At 71.5% G+C, this 12,392-nt stretch overlaps 2 protein-coding genes across 4 annotated transcripts; one reads left to right on the top strand and one right to left on the bottom strand.

Annotated features, from left to right (window-relative positions):
* Positions 1–151: 151 nt before the first annotated feature.
* On the top strand, positions 152–5,733 carry SAMD14 (sterile alpha motif domain containing 14). 3 transcript variants are annotated; one of them, XM_075775418.1, is made up of 10 exons: positions 152–309; positions 1,275–1,326; positions 2,530–2,666; positions 2,824–3,082; positions 3,179–3,266; positions 3,552–3,626; positions 3,698–3,854; positions 4,238–4,351; positions 4,444–4,599; positions 5,099–5,733. In XM_075775418.1, exons 2-10 carry the CDS (start codon positions 1,287–1,289, stop codon positions 5,252–5,254), a joined length of 1,182 nt encoding a protein of 393 aa, XP_075631533.1. In that variant the 5' UTR covers positions 152–309; positions 1,275–1,286; the 3' UTR covers positions 5,255–5,733. The 3 variants fall into 3 exon arrangements, with proteins under 3 accessions (XP_075631533.1, XP_075631532.1, XP_075631534.1); XM_075775417.1 differs by having other exon boundaries at positions 2,509–2,666; XM_075775419.1 differs by having other exon boundaries at positions 153–309; positions 2,509–2,666; positions 2,983–3,082.
* A 292-nt stretch (positions 5,734–6,025) lies between these two features.
* On the bottom strand, positions 6,026–12,277 carry PDK2 (pyruvate dehydrogenase kinase 2). Its single transcript, XM_075775143.1, has 11 exons — positions 12,127–12,277; positions 10,608–10,749; positions 9,544–9,615; positions 9,141–9,325; positions 8,350–8,439; positions 7,974–8,051; positions 7,767–7,843; positions 7,589–7,687; positions 7,358–7,465; positions 6,796–6,909; positions 6,026–6,713 (listed from the first exon to the last, which is right to left on the bottom strand). The coding sequence occupies exons 1-11, from the start codon at positions 12,242–12,244 to the stop codon at positions 6,573–6,575; spliced, it is 1,224 nt and encodes a 407-aa protein (XP_075631258.1). The 5' UTR covers positions 12,245–12,277; the 3' UTR covers positions 6,026–6,572.
* Between the last annotated feature and the right edge of the window lie 115 nt (positions 12,278–12,392).

Genomic DNA, 12,392 nt, shown 5'->3' with positions numbered 1-12,392 from the left:
TGGGCCTGGGCCTGGGCCGAGCCTGGGCCTGGGCCGAGCCTGGGCCTGGCCTGAGCCCGAACCGGGCCTGGGCTGAGCCGAGGCTGGGCCGGGCCGGGCGGGGCGGCTGCTCCCGGCCCCCCCCCCGCCCCCCCCGGCCGCTTCCGGGTTCCTGTCCCCCCCCCGCAGCCCCCGGCCCGGCGGGGCAGCCCGGCTCCGCAGCGCCCTCCGCTCGGCTCGGCTCGGCCCGGCCCGACTCCCCGGCGCCCTCGGCCCGGCTTGACCGCGGGCCCGGCGGCGGGAGGCGCCCAGGATGCCCGAGGAGCGCGGGTGAGTGTGGGGGGGCCAGGGCGTAACCCCCGGTACAGCCCCATCCCCCGGACAGCGGCCCCGGTACAGCACCCCCGGTACGGCATCCCGGGTACACCCCCCCGGTACACCCCCCCGGTACAGCCCCCGGTACAGCCCCCCCGGTACAGCATCCCGGGTACAGCACCCCCGGTACGGCATCCCGGGTACACCCCCCGGTACAGCCCCCCCGGTACAGCTCCCCCGGTACAGCATCCCGGGTACACCCCCCCGGTACAGCCCCCCGGTACAGCCCCCGGTACAGCACCCCCGGTACAGCATCCCGGGTACACCCCCCCGGTACACCCCCCCGGTACACCCCCCCCGTACAGCACCCCCGGTACACCCCCCCGGTACAGCATCCCGGGTACACCCCCCGGTACACCCCCCCGGCCCCGCCCAGCACCCCCGGTCCAACCCCCCGGTCCAGCACCCCGGGTCCAGCCCCATCCCCCTACAGCCCCCCCCGTAGTGTCCCCCCCCGGTAACGTCCCCGCTCCCGGCACTGCCCCCCCAGCCCAGCCCCCTCCCCGGCTGGGCCCGGCTCCCTGGGGAGAGGGAGGGGCCGGGGGAACCTGGATCTAGATCTGCCCCCCCTTACCCCGCCAGACCCCACGATGCTGCCATGGAGTCGGGAACCCCCCCAGAGACCCCAAACAGAGCGGGGGGTGGGGTGGGGGGTGTTAACCCCTTCCCTGCTGCCCTGCAAAGTGTCCCCAGCACCCACCGCCCCCACACCCCCCCCCAAGTCCCTGTGCCCCCCCAGTGCTGCGAGGCTGAGGGCATGGGGACACTGGGGACACTGGGATCACTGGGAGGGGGGGCACCCACCCTTCCCATCCCCATTTGCAGAGGGTCTGGGTGCACTGGGGTCTGCGTTCCCTTCCCTGCTCCCCCTCACCCCCCACACGGGGTCCCCCCTCCCTGACTGTCCCCTCTGTCCCCAGCTCTGTCCCACCATGTCGGTCTCTAAACTGCAGGACGCGGATGAGGTTTTCGGTGAGTCCCCGGGGACTCGTGGGGTGCAGAGTCACCCATGGGTGCTGCCCCCCATGGGTCCCCACCCGCCCTCAGTGTCCTCCTGCCTGCCATCAGCGAGGGGGGGACCCCAGAGCTGGGCCTGGGGACAACACGTACTGGGGGACATGGGGACAGGCATGGGGCGTGCAGTCACCTGCTGAGGGACACGTGTGGGGCAGGGGGACACGCGTGGGGCACAGATAGACGGGTGTGGGCAGGGGGACACGCGTGGGGCACAGATAGACGGGTGTGGGCATGGGGGCACGTGTGGGGCCGGGGGACATGGGGACACGTATAGGGCACATGGGCATGTGGGTACGGGCACGCAGAGGGTGACAGGGACATGGGGCCACAGCCCAGAGCCGCTCCTCGGGCCGGCGTTGGGGCGCAGGAGGCTGCAGCAGGGCAGGGACATGGGGGTGATCCCGGTCAGTCCCTGGGCAAATCCTCACCCCCGGGGTGACGGGGACGCTCTGTCCTCGGGGACACCCCCCTGCTCCTCTCCCCGTGCCGGGGCGGCTCTTTGAACACTTCTCTCTGTCCCTCCGTCCCCTGTCCCACCCCACCGCGGTGCCCCATCCATCCATGTCCCCAACGCTCCCCTCTCCTGTCTCCACTGGGACCCCCCCATCCTTTGACTCTCCTCCCCTGGCCCCGCACCCCTCTGTCCCTCTGTCCCCTCTCCACCGGGCTGGCCTCCTCCTGCCTGGCCACCTCTCCCTCCGATGCTCTCCCCTCCCCTTCTCCCTCTCCCTACCTGGCCACCTCTCCATCCACCCTGTCTCCTTTTCCCTACCTGTCCCTCCATCCCTCCCTCCATCCCTCCCTTGCATCTCCTTGTCGCTACCTCTCCATTTGTCCACCCATCTCCTCCTGCCTGTCCCCATCCCTCCATCCATCCCTCTCTCCATCCCTCCCTCCCCTCCTGCCTGTCCCCATCCCTCCCTCCATCCCTCTCTCCCTCCATCCCTCCCTTGCATCTCCTTGTCCCTTCATCCATCCCTCCCTCCCCTCCTGCCTGTCCCCATCCCTCCATCCCTCCCTCTCTCCCCCATCTCCTCCTGCCTGTCCCCATCGCTCCCGTTGTCCCCTGCCCACCCCGTCCGTCTGTCCTGTCCGTCTCTCTCTCTCTCTCTGCCCCGGTCTCTCTTTCACCCCCAGATTTTACCGCTGTGGTTCCAGAGACGCCGCGCCTGGACAGCAGTCTGCAGAAGGCCCGAGCGCGGCTCCTAGCCAAGGGCCGCCGGCACCGGCCGTCCCGCTCCCGCCTGCGCGACAGCGCCAGCTCCACCGAGGGCGACGAGGGGCCCGAGGCCGTGGTGAGCCCCGGGGGGGGCCGCGGGGGTGGGGGGCGCCGTGGACCCGAGGGGAGGGTCTGGGGGGGGGGGGGGGGGCAGGAAAGGGGAGGGGGTGCAGCCTGGGGGGGGGTACAGGGGTTTGACACCCCCTCCCCCCCCCGTGCCGTGTGCCCCCCAGGGAGCGGAGGGCGATGGCGGCCCCCCGGCCCCCTCGCCCTTCTCCCGCGGCGCCGAGTTCTCCTTCGAGGCGGGGGCGGTGCGGCGGGCGCTGGGGGACCCCCCGGCCCCCTCGCCCCCCCTCAGCCGCTACCGGCCCCTCACCAACGCCTCGTCCCAGGAGGGGCTGGCGGGCACCCCCTCGCCCAAGTCCTGCCACAGCTCCGACAGCTCGCCCGGCTTCGCCCGCCGAGACGCCCGGCCCCAGCGGCACAGCGAAGGTGTGACACACCCCCCCCCCGGGTCACGCAGGGACCCTGGCACCCCCAGCACCCGTGGGGGGGGCAGTGGGTGACACCCCCATCCTCCTCCTGCAGACGACAGCCGGGACATGAGCCCCCCCGAGCCAGCCAGCCCCACCGTGGGGCTCGATAAGAAAACGCGGAGGAAGTTCTTGGATTTGGGGTGAAAGCCGGCCCTGGGGGGGATGGGACGGGGGGGATACAGGGGGATGGAGGGGGGCCAGGAGGGAATGGAGGGATGGACAAACGGATGGGGAGGTGCAATGGGAAGATGGAGGAACAGACGGAGACGCCTGGAGGGACGAAAGGATGGAGGGAGGGACACAGGACCGGGGGAGCAGAGCCCTGAATGTGATGGGGGGGGTCTCTGAGGATGAACGGAGGAGGGCGGGGGGGCATGGCCATCAGGACACCCCGCTCCCCACCGACCCGGCTCCCTCCCCCCCAGGGTGACCCTGCGCCGGGCGTCCTCCAGCAAGAGCCGGAAGGAGAAGGGCAGCAACCGCCTGTCCATGGGCAGCAGGTGAGGGACCCCCCGGGGCGGGGGGCTGCACGGGGATGGCCCCGAGGCCCTGACACGGCTCTGTCCCCCAGGGAGGCGGCGGAGGGTCCCGGCCGCCCCTCGGGGTCACCCTTCCTGCCCTTCTCCTGGTTCTCGGACGGCGCCAGGGGCTCGGCCTCTCCCGGCCCCGCATCACCCGCCGGCTCCCCGCGGCACGAGGGGCTCAGCCCCGCCAAATCCGCCTCCCAGGTCAGTGCCCGGGAACGGGGGGCTCCTGGCCCTGCGGGGCGGGTGGCTGTACGGGAGCCCTGTGGGGCCGGGGTGCCGTGGAGAAGGAGGTCGGCGCTCCTATAGAGGAAGGGGGGGGTAGCTATAGGGACGGGGAGCAAAGCCCCCTAAGTCGGGATAGCTCCGGGGGTCCAAAGCCCCATCGGGTTGGGAAACTCTCGGGAGAGAGATCCAAGCCCACGGGATCAGAGGGCTTTAGGGGCTTCAAAGCCCCACCAGGTCCCGTGGCCCCGTAGGGAGGCAGAGCCCCGTGGGGACCCTGGCTACAGGGAGGGTGCCGGGGGGCTGCGGGCCGCTTTGGGGGCAACGGGGCCAGCCCTGCCCTCGCCCCTCCTGCTGCCCAGGACTCGACGCTGAGTGAGGACTCCCCACCGCCCAGCGCCAGCCCCCGCCTGCCCGGCCCCGCCGTCACCAAGTGCTCCTACCCCTACCACACCCTGTCACAGTCCTCGGACGAGGTGAGCCCCCGGGGGGGTGCTCAAGGTCGGGGTGTCCCTGCACCCCGGGTGCCATGGGGACCCCCCGTTAACGCACAGCCCCCTGTGCCCAGTTCCTGGATGAGCCCCCCGGCGCGGCCGCGGGCTGGACGTGCCGGCAGGTGGGACAGTGGCTGGAGAGCCTCAACCTGGAGCGGTACGTAGAGGAGTTCTCGGCCCACGGCGTCGACGGTCCACGGCTGCTGCACCTCGACGGTGCCAAGCTTAAGGTACGGGGCTGGGCAGGGGGGGTCCAGGTACCCCAACAAGTTCATTTGTAGGGCAAGAGGTTCTAGGTACGCCAACGTGTGACAGTTCTGGGAGGTTTCTAGGGATCCCAATGGACTCATCATAGGACAACAGGTTCTAGGTAGCCCAACAGGCTGCTCCATGGTCCAGATGTTGGTAGGTTCTAGGTACCCCAACGAGCTCATCACAGGGTACCTGAAACCTGTTGTACTAATTGGCTGCTCGAGGGGTCAGGAGATGGGGGGAGGTTCCAGGTATCCCACTGAACGAGTCAAGGATGCAGACAGGAGGTTCTAGGTACCCCAAGGGGCTGGTGCGGGGGGGGTGTAGATACCTCAGCAGGATGATCCTGAGGACAGGTGGTGCAGGGGGGCTCCAGGTACTCCAACAAGCTGGTCCATAGGGCAGGGGGGTGCCTTCGCCCCGAGGCCACGGGGAGGGTCGTGCGGCCCCGCCACCAGTGCCGGGCTGTGCCGGCAGGCGCTGGGCGTGGGCAGCTCGCAGGATCGCGCGGTGCTGAAGCGGAAGCTGAAGGAGCTGAGCCTGGCCATGGAGAAGGAGCGCAAGGCCCAGGAGAAGGCGGAGAAGCAGCGGGAGAAGCAGAAGAAGAGGGACCAGGAGCAGCGGCGGAGCTAAGGGGGGGCCAGGAGCGCCCCTGCACCCCCTCCCCTCCCACAGCCCCTGGGACACCCGGGGGGCACCTGGCTCCGGCGGGACACGCTGCCGTGGCCAAGGGACGGCGGTGCCAGGCTGAGACGGGCACGGAGCAGCACGTGCCCCCCCCCCCCTCCAGCCGCCCCCTCCCCGCCTGCACCCCTGTACCCCACAGGCACAGTCCAGGCCCCCCCATGGGCCCCTTTTCCGGATGCAAATGGCACGTTGGACCCCCCCACCCCGTCCCATCACCCCCACGCCCTGGGTCCAGGGGGGTCACAGCCACCCCTCACCCCGACCTCCCGGCACAGCGTGGCACCGGCCGAGGACAGCACGTGGCCCGACCCCCTCCAGACACGCATGCCCCCGAGTCGGGGTGCAGGGAGTGAACGCTGACCCCCCCCAAAGCCCCCAGTACGGTGCCCTGGAGGACACCCCAGGAAATAAAAAGGTATCGAGGGCCAGTGCAAACCAGTGCGGCCAGTGTGAGCCTGACTAGGACGGGGCCGGGGGACGAGATGGGGTGGGGGGAGCTCAGTGCCAGGCGGGGGGGGCACCCGGGGTGGGGGGGACAGAGCACGGTGCCAGCCCAGGGCCTGTGTCCCCAGGTGCCACCCTGTGACCGCCCGGGGTGGTGTGACGCAGCAGCCCCCTCCCCAGCCCAGGGGTGGGTAAACTGAGGCACAGGGGGGTGGGGCGGCAGTGGGGTGCAAAGGGGGGTGTTCCCGGGACCCCAAAGCACCACGCCAGAGGCTCGGTCAACATCCAATTTACTGACAGCGGGGGGGTCGGGGGGGGCTGGGGGAGGGAACCCCCCAGGGGGGCTGCGGGGGGGCACACGCGGGTGAACAGCTCAGTAGTGCAATACCAGGGATGGCGCAGGGAGCTGGGGGGGGCTGAGGCCCGGTCCCCCCACCCTGTCAGGGCTGGAGGAGCAGGGAAGTGCTACTGGTCATACTGGGAAAGGACCCGTCCCTCGCTGCCCCAGGGTACCCTCGAGGTGCACCCCCCTGGTGCGGGTGCCAAGGGACGGGGGCAACAAGGGCTCTACCCCCCCCCCAACTCCAACACCACCCCCAGCGACGTACCTAAGTGCCACCAAGGCTGGGGGGGGGGAAGGGGGGGGGTCTGTGCTGGGACCCCCCACCCCACATTTCACACGGTGAGCCCCAACGGCTGCGGCGGCAGGACGCAGAACCGGGATGCTAAACCACCCCCCCCCCCCCCGGGGTGAGGGGGGATGCCCGGGGGGGCCCAGGGGCTATCGACAGCCTGGGGGGCAGCGAGCCCCCGGGGGGCCCTAGGGGACGCGGTAGGTGGAGGTGTTCTTGGGCTCGGTGCTGGGGACGCACCAGTCGCCCGCCTCCTGGCTGGGCTGGTAGTGCCGCCACGCCGACTTGTTGTAGACGGGCAATCGCTCCACCGAGTCCGTGGACAGGGCCTGCGGGAGACAGCGGGGCTGGGGAGGGTCCTGCGCCCCCCGCAGAGGTCCCAGACCCCCCGTCCCGAGGGGAAAGACCCACCTTTAGGTAGATGACGGCGTCGGTGCCGAAGCCCTCCATGGAGAAGAGCTGCAGGTCCCCCTGGAAGTACTTGGCGTAGAGGCGGGAGATGGGCAAGCCGTAGCCAAAGCCAGCCTGGGGGGGGGGAGGAGATGGGGTGGGGGGCCCTGGTGCTGGGGTCGGCACCGCCAGGGGACCCCAAGTAGCACCACGTGCACCCATGAGCGTCCACGTGCCACCACTGGCACCCTCAATGTCACCCTCAATGTCACCCTGCCACCCCAGTGTCCCCATCTCACACCCAAGTGTCCCCACGCTGCCCCCAGGCACACACATGCCACCCCAGGTACCCCAAAACATCCCCACGCCGCCCCCAGGCACGCACATGCCACCCCAGGTACCCCAAAATGTCCCCACACCACCCCCAGGCTCTCCCAAAGCACCCCCAAATATCCCCAGGCGTCCCCCTATACCAAGCCCAAACCTGCCCGCACCGCCCCAGGCACCCCCAAACCTCCCCACGCCACCCCCAAGGCACCCCCACGCCACCGCAGACTCGCACCCCGTCCCCCAGGGCACCTACCAGGGGGGCCCCCCCGGTGCCCAGCTGCGGGGTGGGAGCGGTGGAGTACATGTAGCTGAAGAGACGCTCGATCTTCCGCAGGGGGACACCCATGCCCCGGTCACTCATCTGCGGGACGCGGTGGGGAGGTGACAACCCCGCTCCTGGACTGCCCTCCCCCCCCCCCCCATGAAGTGTCCCCCAGGCTGGGCTTGGGGACCCCCCGGGCTGGAGCCGGTGGTCCCTACGCACCTTGATGGAGAGGTCCTCCTGGCCCAGAGCCACCATCACCCTGATGGCCGGCAGCCGCGGGCTGTTCTCGTGGCTCTCCACGGTGGCTCGCATGGCGTTCTGCGGGCACGGCTGTGGTTTAGGGGACCCCCCCCACAACCTCCTGCCCCCCTTCGCCCCCCTCCAGGGTTGGGGTTACCTTGAAGAGCTCAAAGAGCATGTGGTAGAGATGCGAGGGGACGTAAACGATGCTGATGGGCTGCTCCGAGTTGCTCGCTGCGGGGAGGAGGAGCGCGGCCATCAGCATCACCGTCCTCTCCAACCCCAAACAAGCCACCCGAGAAGCCCCCTCCGCACGGACCCCCCCCTGCCCAGGGCCCCCCCCCCACCCCCAGCCCGGCCTCACCGTTCACCTCCTCGATCTCCAGGTCAGGCGAGGACATGTAGTACTTGTCACACAGGAGCTTGGCCATGTTGTAGGCGTCTGGGGGGGCAGAGGGGTCAGCACCCCCAGCACCAAGGCAGGGGGAGGATTCCCCCCCCCCCCATATTTTCCATTCCTACAGATCCAGAAAGTTTTGGGGGTCCTCTGGAGTGACCCCAAAGCACAGGAGACTGTGGACACCTTGGCTGAGGCCCACCCAAACTCGTGACATGAATGGATCCCAAACAGACAGCTCCCAGGGCACGGGGAAGATCGGGGGGACCTTCAAGTGCCCGGTTCCCCCCCCCCCCCCCCATCATGCCCCCGCGGGGGTGGGAGCCCCCCGGTCCCCACAGACCTCTCACCACGTTGGCCACGCGGCAGTGGGGGTCGATGCTCCCGATGTGCTTGGGGTGCGCGGGGTTGGTGCTGCCGTCAAAGAGCAGCGCTGGGGAGGGGACGGGGGGGACAGTGAGGGGGGGGGACACGCCTGGGCCCCACAGACACCCGGGGCCACCCCCCCCCCCAAAGGCTGGGCTTACTGCCACCCCCCCGGGGTGAGGGTCAGGGGGACGTATGGGGCCGGTGGGGACACGGGGGACAGGGACACACACGGGGGCAGGACGGGGGGCACCTGAGGGCAGGAGCGGGCAGGGCAGGGGGGGTGCTGGGGGGGGGGGGGCTCTGAGAGGGGGGGGGCTCAGGGCTGGGACGTGTCCAGGGGACAGTCAGGGCTGGTGAGGATGCTCAGGGCAGGAACCCTGGGGCTGGGGGGGCACTTGGGGCACGATGCCTGGGGGGGGGATGCCGGGGGGGGGGAAATGCCTGGGGGGGGGGGATGCCTGGGGGGGGGTGCCCGGGGGCAGAGGGGGGGGATGCCTGGGGGGGATGCCGGGGGGGGGGAAATGCCTGGGGGGGGGGATACCCGGGGGCAGAGGGGGGGGGATACCCGGGGGCAGAGGGGGGGGGATGCCCGGGGGGGGGGGATGTCCGGGGGCAGAGGGGGGGGATGCCTGGGGGGGATGCCGGGGGGGGGGGATACCCGGGGGCAGGGGGGGGGATACCCGGGGGGGATGCCCGGGGGCAGAGGGGGGGGATGCCCAGGGGGGAGGGATGCCCGGGGGGGGGGGGATGCCCGGGGGGGCTCACTGTGCTGGTTGATGAGCATGCGGATGGAGATGCGGCTCAGGTAGAAGCGGTCGAGGAAGTACTGGATGTTCTGGTTGGAGACGGGGTCGTCCCCGTAGGCCTCCTTGTACTCGATGACGCCCTGCGCCATGGTGGGCACCACGTCGTTGTGCCGGTTCCGGATGGTGACCAGGGCGTTTGTGAACCTGCCCGGGGGGAGCCGGTCACCCAGCTGGGGGCACCCGGGCCGGGCAGAGCCCTGCTCCAGGCCGGGTTTCCCCAGGAGCTGGTGGCACCGGGGAAAACCCGGAGCACAATCCGGTGACCCCGGGATGCTCAGGGCGCTGGGGGGGGGGCAGTTTGGGGGTGATATAGGGTGCAGGGCCAAGGGGTGTCACGGCCACGCTGTGGCCCCCCAACTTACTGCCCCAGGGTGGCCTGGTCCTCGGGGTCCCTGTCGAGGAACTCCATGATGTCCAGCAGGCTCTGCACGTACCTGGGCAAGGGGACCGTTACCCCCCCGCTGCCCCCCGAAGACACGGGACACCCCAGGGACCCCACGCCAGGGAGGCACTGGGTGTCCCGGGGCACCGCCCCACGCAGGGAGAGGGGCTCAGCACCCCCCCCCCCCCCAAAACCCTGCTCCCCACCAAACCACCCCCTGCCTGGCGGGGAGCCCAAGCCTGTCCCACCCCCCCGCTGGCACAGTGGCCCTTGGGGACGCTTGGGGACGCGGCCCCTCCGATGGGGTGGGGGGCATGAGGGTCGCCACGATCCCGGGGTCCCTGCACGAGGGCTGTGGGAGCGTGGCGCGGCCGGATCCTGCTGCCAGCGCGGGCAGGGGCGGGCAGGGGCCGAGGACGCTGCACAAACAACCCGTCATGTGCAGCACTGGGAGAAGGTTCACGCTGCCGGAGCTGGGGGGGGGACACGGCGCTTAAAGGGACAACAAACCCCCCCACCCAGGACACGGACCCCCCCGGCCATCGGGGCTGGCTCGGCCCTTTCGGGGGGAAGGAAGCGGGGGCAGGACGCGGGGGTGGCACTGGTGACCCCCCGGTGCCTGGGGACACCCCGCTGGCATGGGGGGGCCCTGCAGCCCGTGTCAGCCAAGGGCATGGCGTGGCACCAGCTGGGTGCTGCCCTGCCAGACACCCGTCCCTGCGTCCCCCCGCCCCTGCGTCCCCCCGCCCCGGGCAGCTCCCTCCGGACCCGCGGGGGAGGACAGTCGGTGGCAGCGGTGAGACCTGCGGTGGTGGTGGTGGGACCCCCCGGGCGATGGTGGGGGCGGGAGCCGTGGCGGCAATGGGAGCTGTGCAGGTGACAGCGGTGGGACCCACGGTGGCACCCAGGCGGGACCCCCGGCAGCAGGACCCACACGGACGACGGTGGTGGCACCTCCACGCCCAACCCCACGTGGGACCGGGCGGTCCCGGAGGCGGCAGGACCCCCGGGGGCGGCAAGACCCCCCAGCCCCCCCCGTCTCACCAGCTCTGGACCAGCTGGACGGAGGGGGTGTGCAGGACGCGGTCCGGCAGCAGGTTGATCTCCTTCATGATGTTGGAGAGGCGCACGGGCAGCTCCTGCCGCAGGAAGGCGAAGGAGGTCTTCTCGCAGGCGTTGCTGGAGCCTGCCGGGGGGGGACACACGGGCTGAGCCCCCGCTCCGCGCCCCCAGCCCCAGCGCTGCCTTCGCTCCTGCTCCTCTGCTGCTGGGGGGCTGGAGCGGGGCAGGCAGGAGCAGGTCCCTGCCCTCGGCTGGAGGGGGACGGCAGAGGGGCTGGGGGGGCAGGACGGGCCCCAGGGCAGCCCAGTCTGGGGCTGGATTTGGTGGGGAGAAGGACCCGGGCCACCATGGGAGCCGGGGACACCCAAACGGGACCCTCGGCACGGGGGTGCAGACAGCCTGCGCCCCGCGGACACCGCGCAGCGTCCCCAGGACGGGGACGACCCCGAGCAGGGGCCGGTGCCCAGCGAGGCCGGGGGGGGCACAGCTGCCCCCGAGCCCCTGGAGGGGCACGTCTCTGGGGACACGGGACGGGAGACGGACGGGGACCGCAGCGAGGACTCGAGGGGGGTCCTGGCGCTGGCGGGGTGGGACAGAATGGGGGGGCCCGGGCTGGGGACCCCCAGGGCGCAGCTGCCAGCCGGGACGCGGGTAAATATAGCGCTGACATTAAAATCCGCGGGGGGGGATGACACAGGGGGGCCCGGGACGGGTGACAGCGACGGGTGGGGGCATCTCCGCCTCCCGGGGTATTCACCGGGGTGTTTGCTCGGAGGGGACCGAGTCCCCCACCCTGGGGGTGCGGGGGGGGGGCCGGGCAGGTGTTTACAGCGGGGTGCAGGGAACCCCCCTCCGGGGGCCCCACGCACGGGGATGCACCCAGTGGGGGGGGGGGCGCCCACCCACCCACCCGGCCGTTCCGGGGGGATTCACCCAGGCCCTTACGTGTCCGCGGGGGGGGAAGCAGCCCGCTGTGGGCGGTTATGGGGGGGCCGGGGGGAGACCCCACGCAGCAGGGGTGTATCAGCCCACGTTCCCTGCCCCGTTATTTACCCGGGAGCGGGGATTTCCCGGGGGGGGGGAGGAGGCATTTACCCGGGCCGGGGAGCTCCTGGGGGGGTAACCCCCCACCCCAAAATAACCGGCTATTGGGGGGGGGGGGGTGTACAGTTACCCAGGCCCAGACACCCACTGGAGCGGGTCCCCCCCCCGGGACAGCACCCGCAGCACCCACCCGGGTATTTATTTACCGGCGGAGGGGGGAAGCGCTTCCCGGGGGGGGGGGTGCACGGCGGTCCCTGCCCGGAGCACCGCCCCCAGCCCGGCTATTTACCGCGGAGGCGGGTGTATTCGGGGAGCAAAGCGGGGTGTCTCCCCTCCCGGGGCGGCACCCACCCACGGCCCCGCACCGGGGGGCGCCCACCCACCCGCGGCAGGGGGGAAGGAAGGCGGGGAAGGGGGTGTGGGGGGGTGGGGGGGTGGTGAGTCGCCAGGTATTTACCAAAGTCCAGGAACTGCTTCATGGAAAGCGGCGACGGCGAGAACTTGCTGAAGTGCTCGATGTAGGTGGGCACCCCGGCCAGCGCCGCGCGCCGCCCCAGCCAGCGCAGCACCCGCATGGCGCCCCCCGCCCGGCCCCGCGCCCCCGGCCCCGCCCACCGCCGCGCCGCGCGCAAACAACCCGCCCCGCCGCCAATCACCGCCCGCCCTAACGTCGGCCCCGCCCCGCCCAGCGGTGAACACGCCCCTCCGCTTAGCACCGCCCCT

This window comes from Balearica regulorum, chromosome 24 (genome assembly GCF_011004875.1).
Source record: "Balearica regulorum gibbericeps isolate bBalReg1 chromosome 24, bBalReg1.pri, whole genome shotgun sequence".
Classification (NCBI taxonomy): domain Eukaryota; kingdom Metazoa; phylum Chordata; class Aves; order Gruiformes; family Gruidae; genus Balearica; species Balearica regulorum.
The sequence above is the reverse complement of the archived record's forward strand: the minus strand, read 5'-3'. Positions and strand labels throughout refer to the sequence as shown.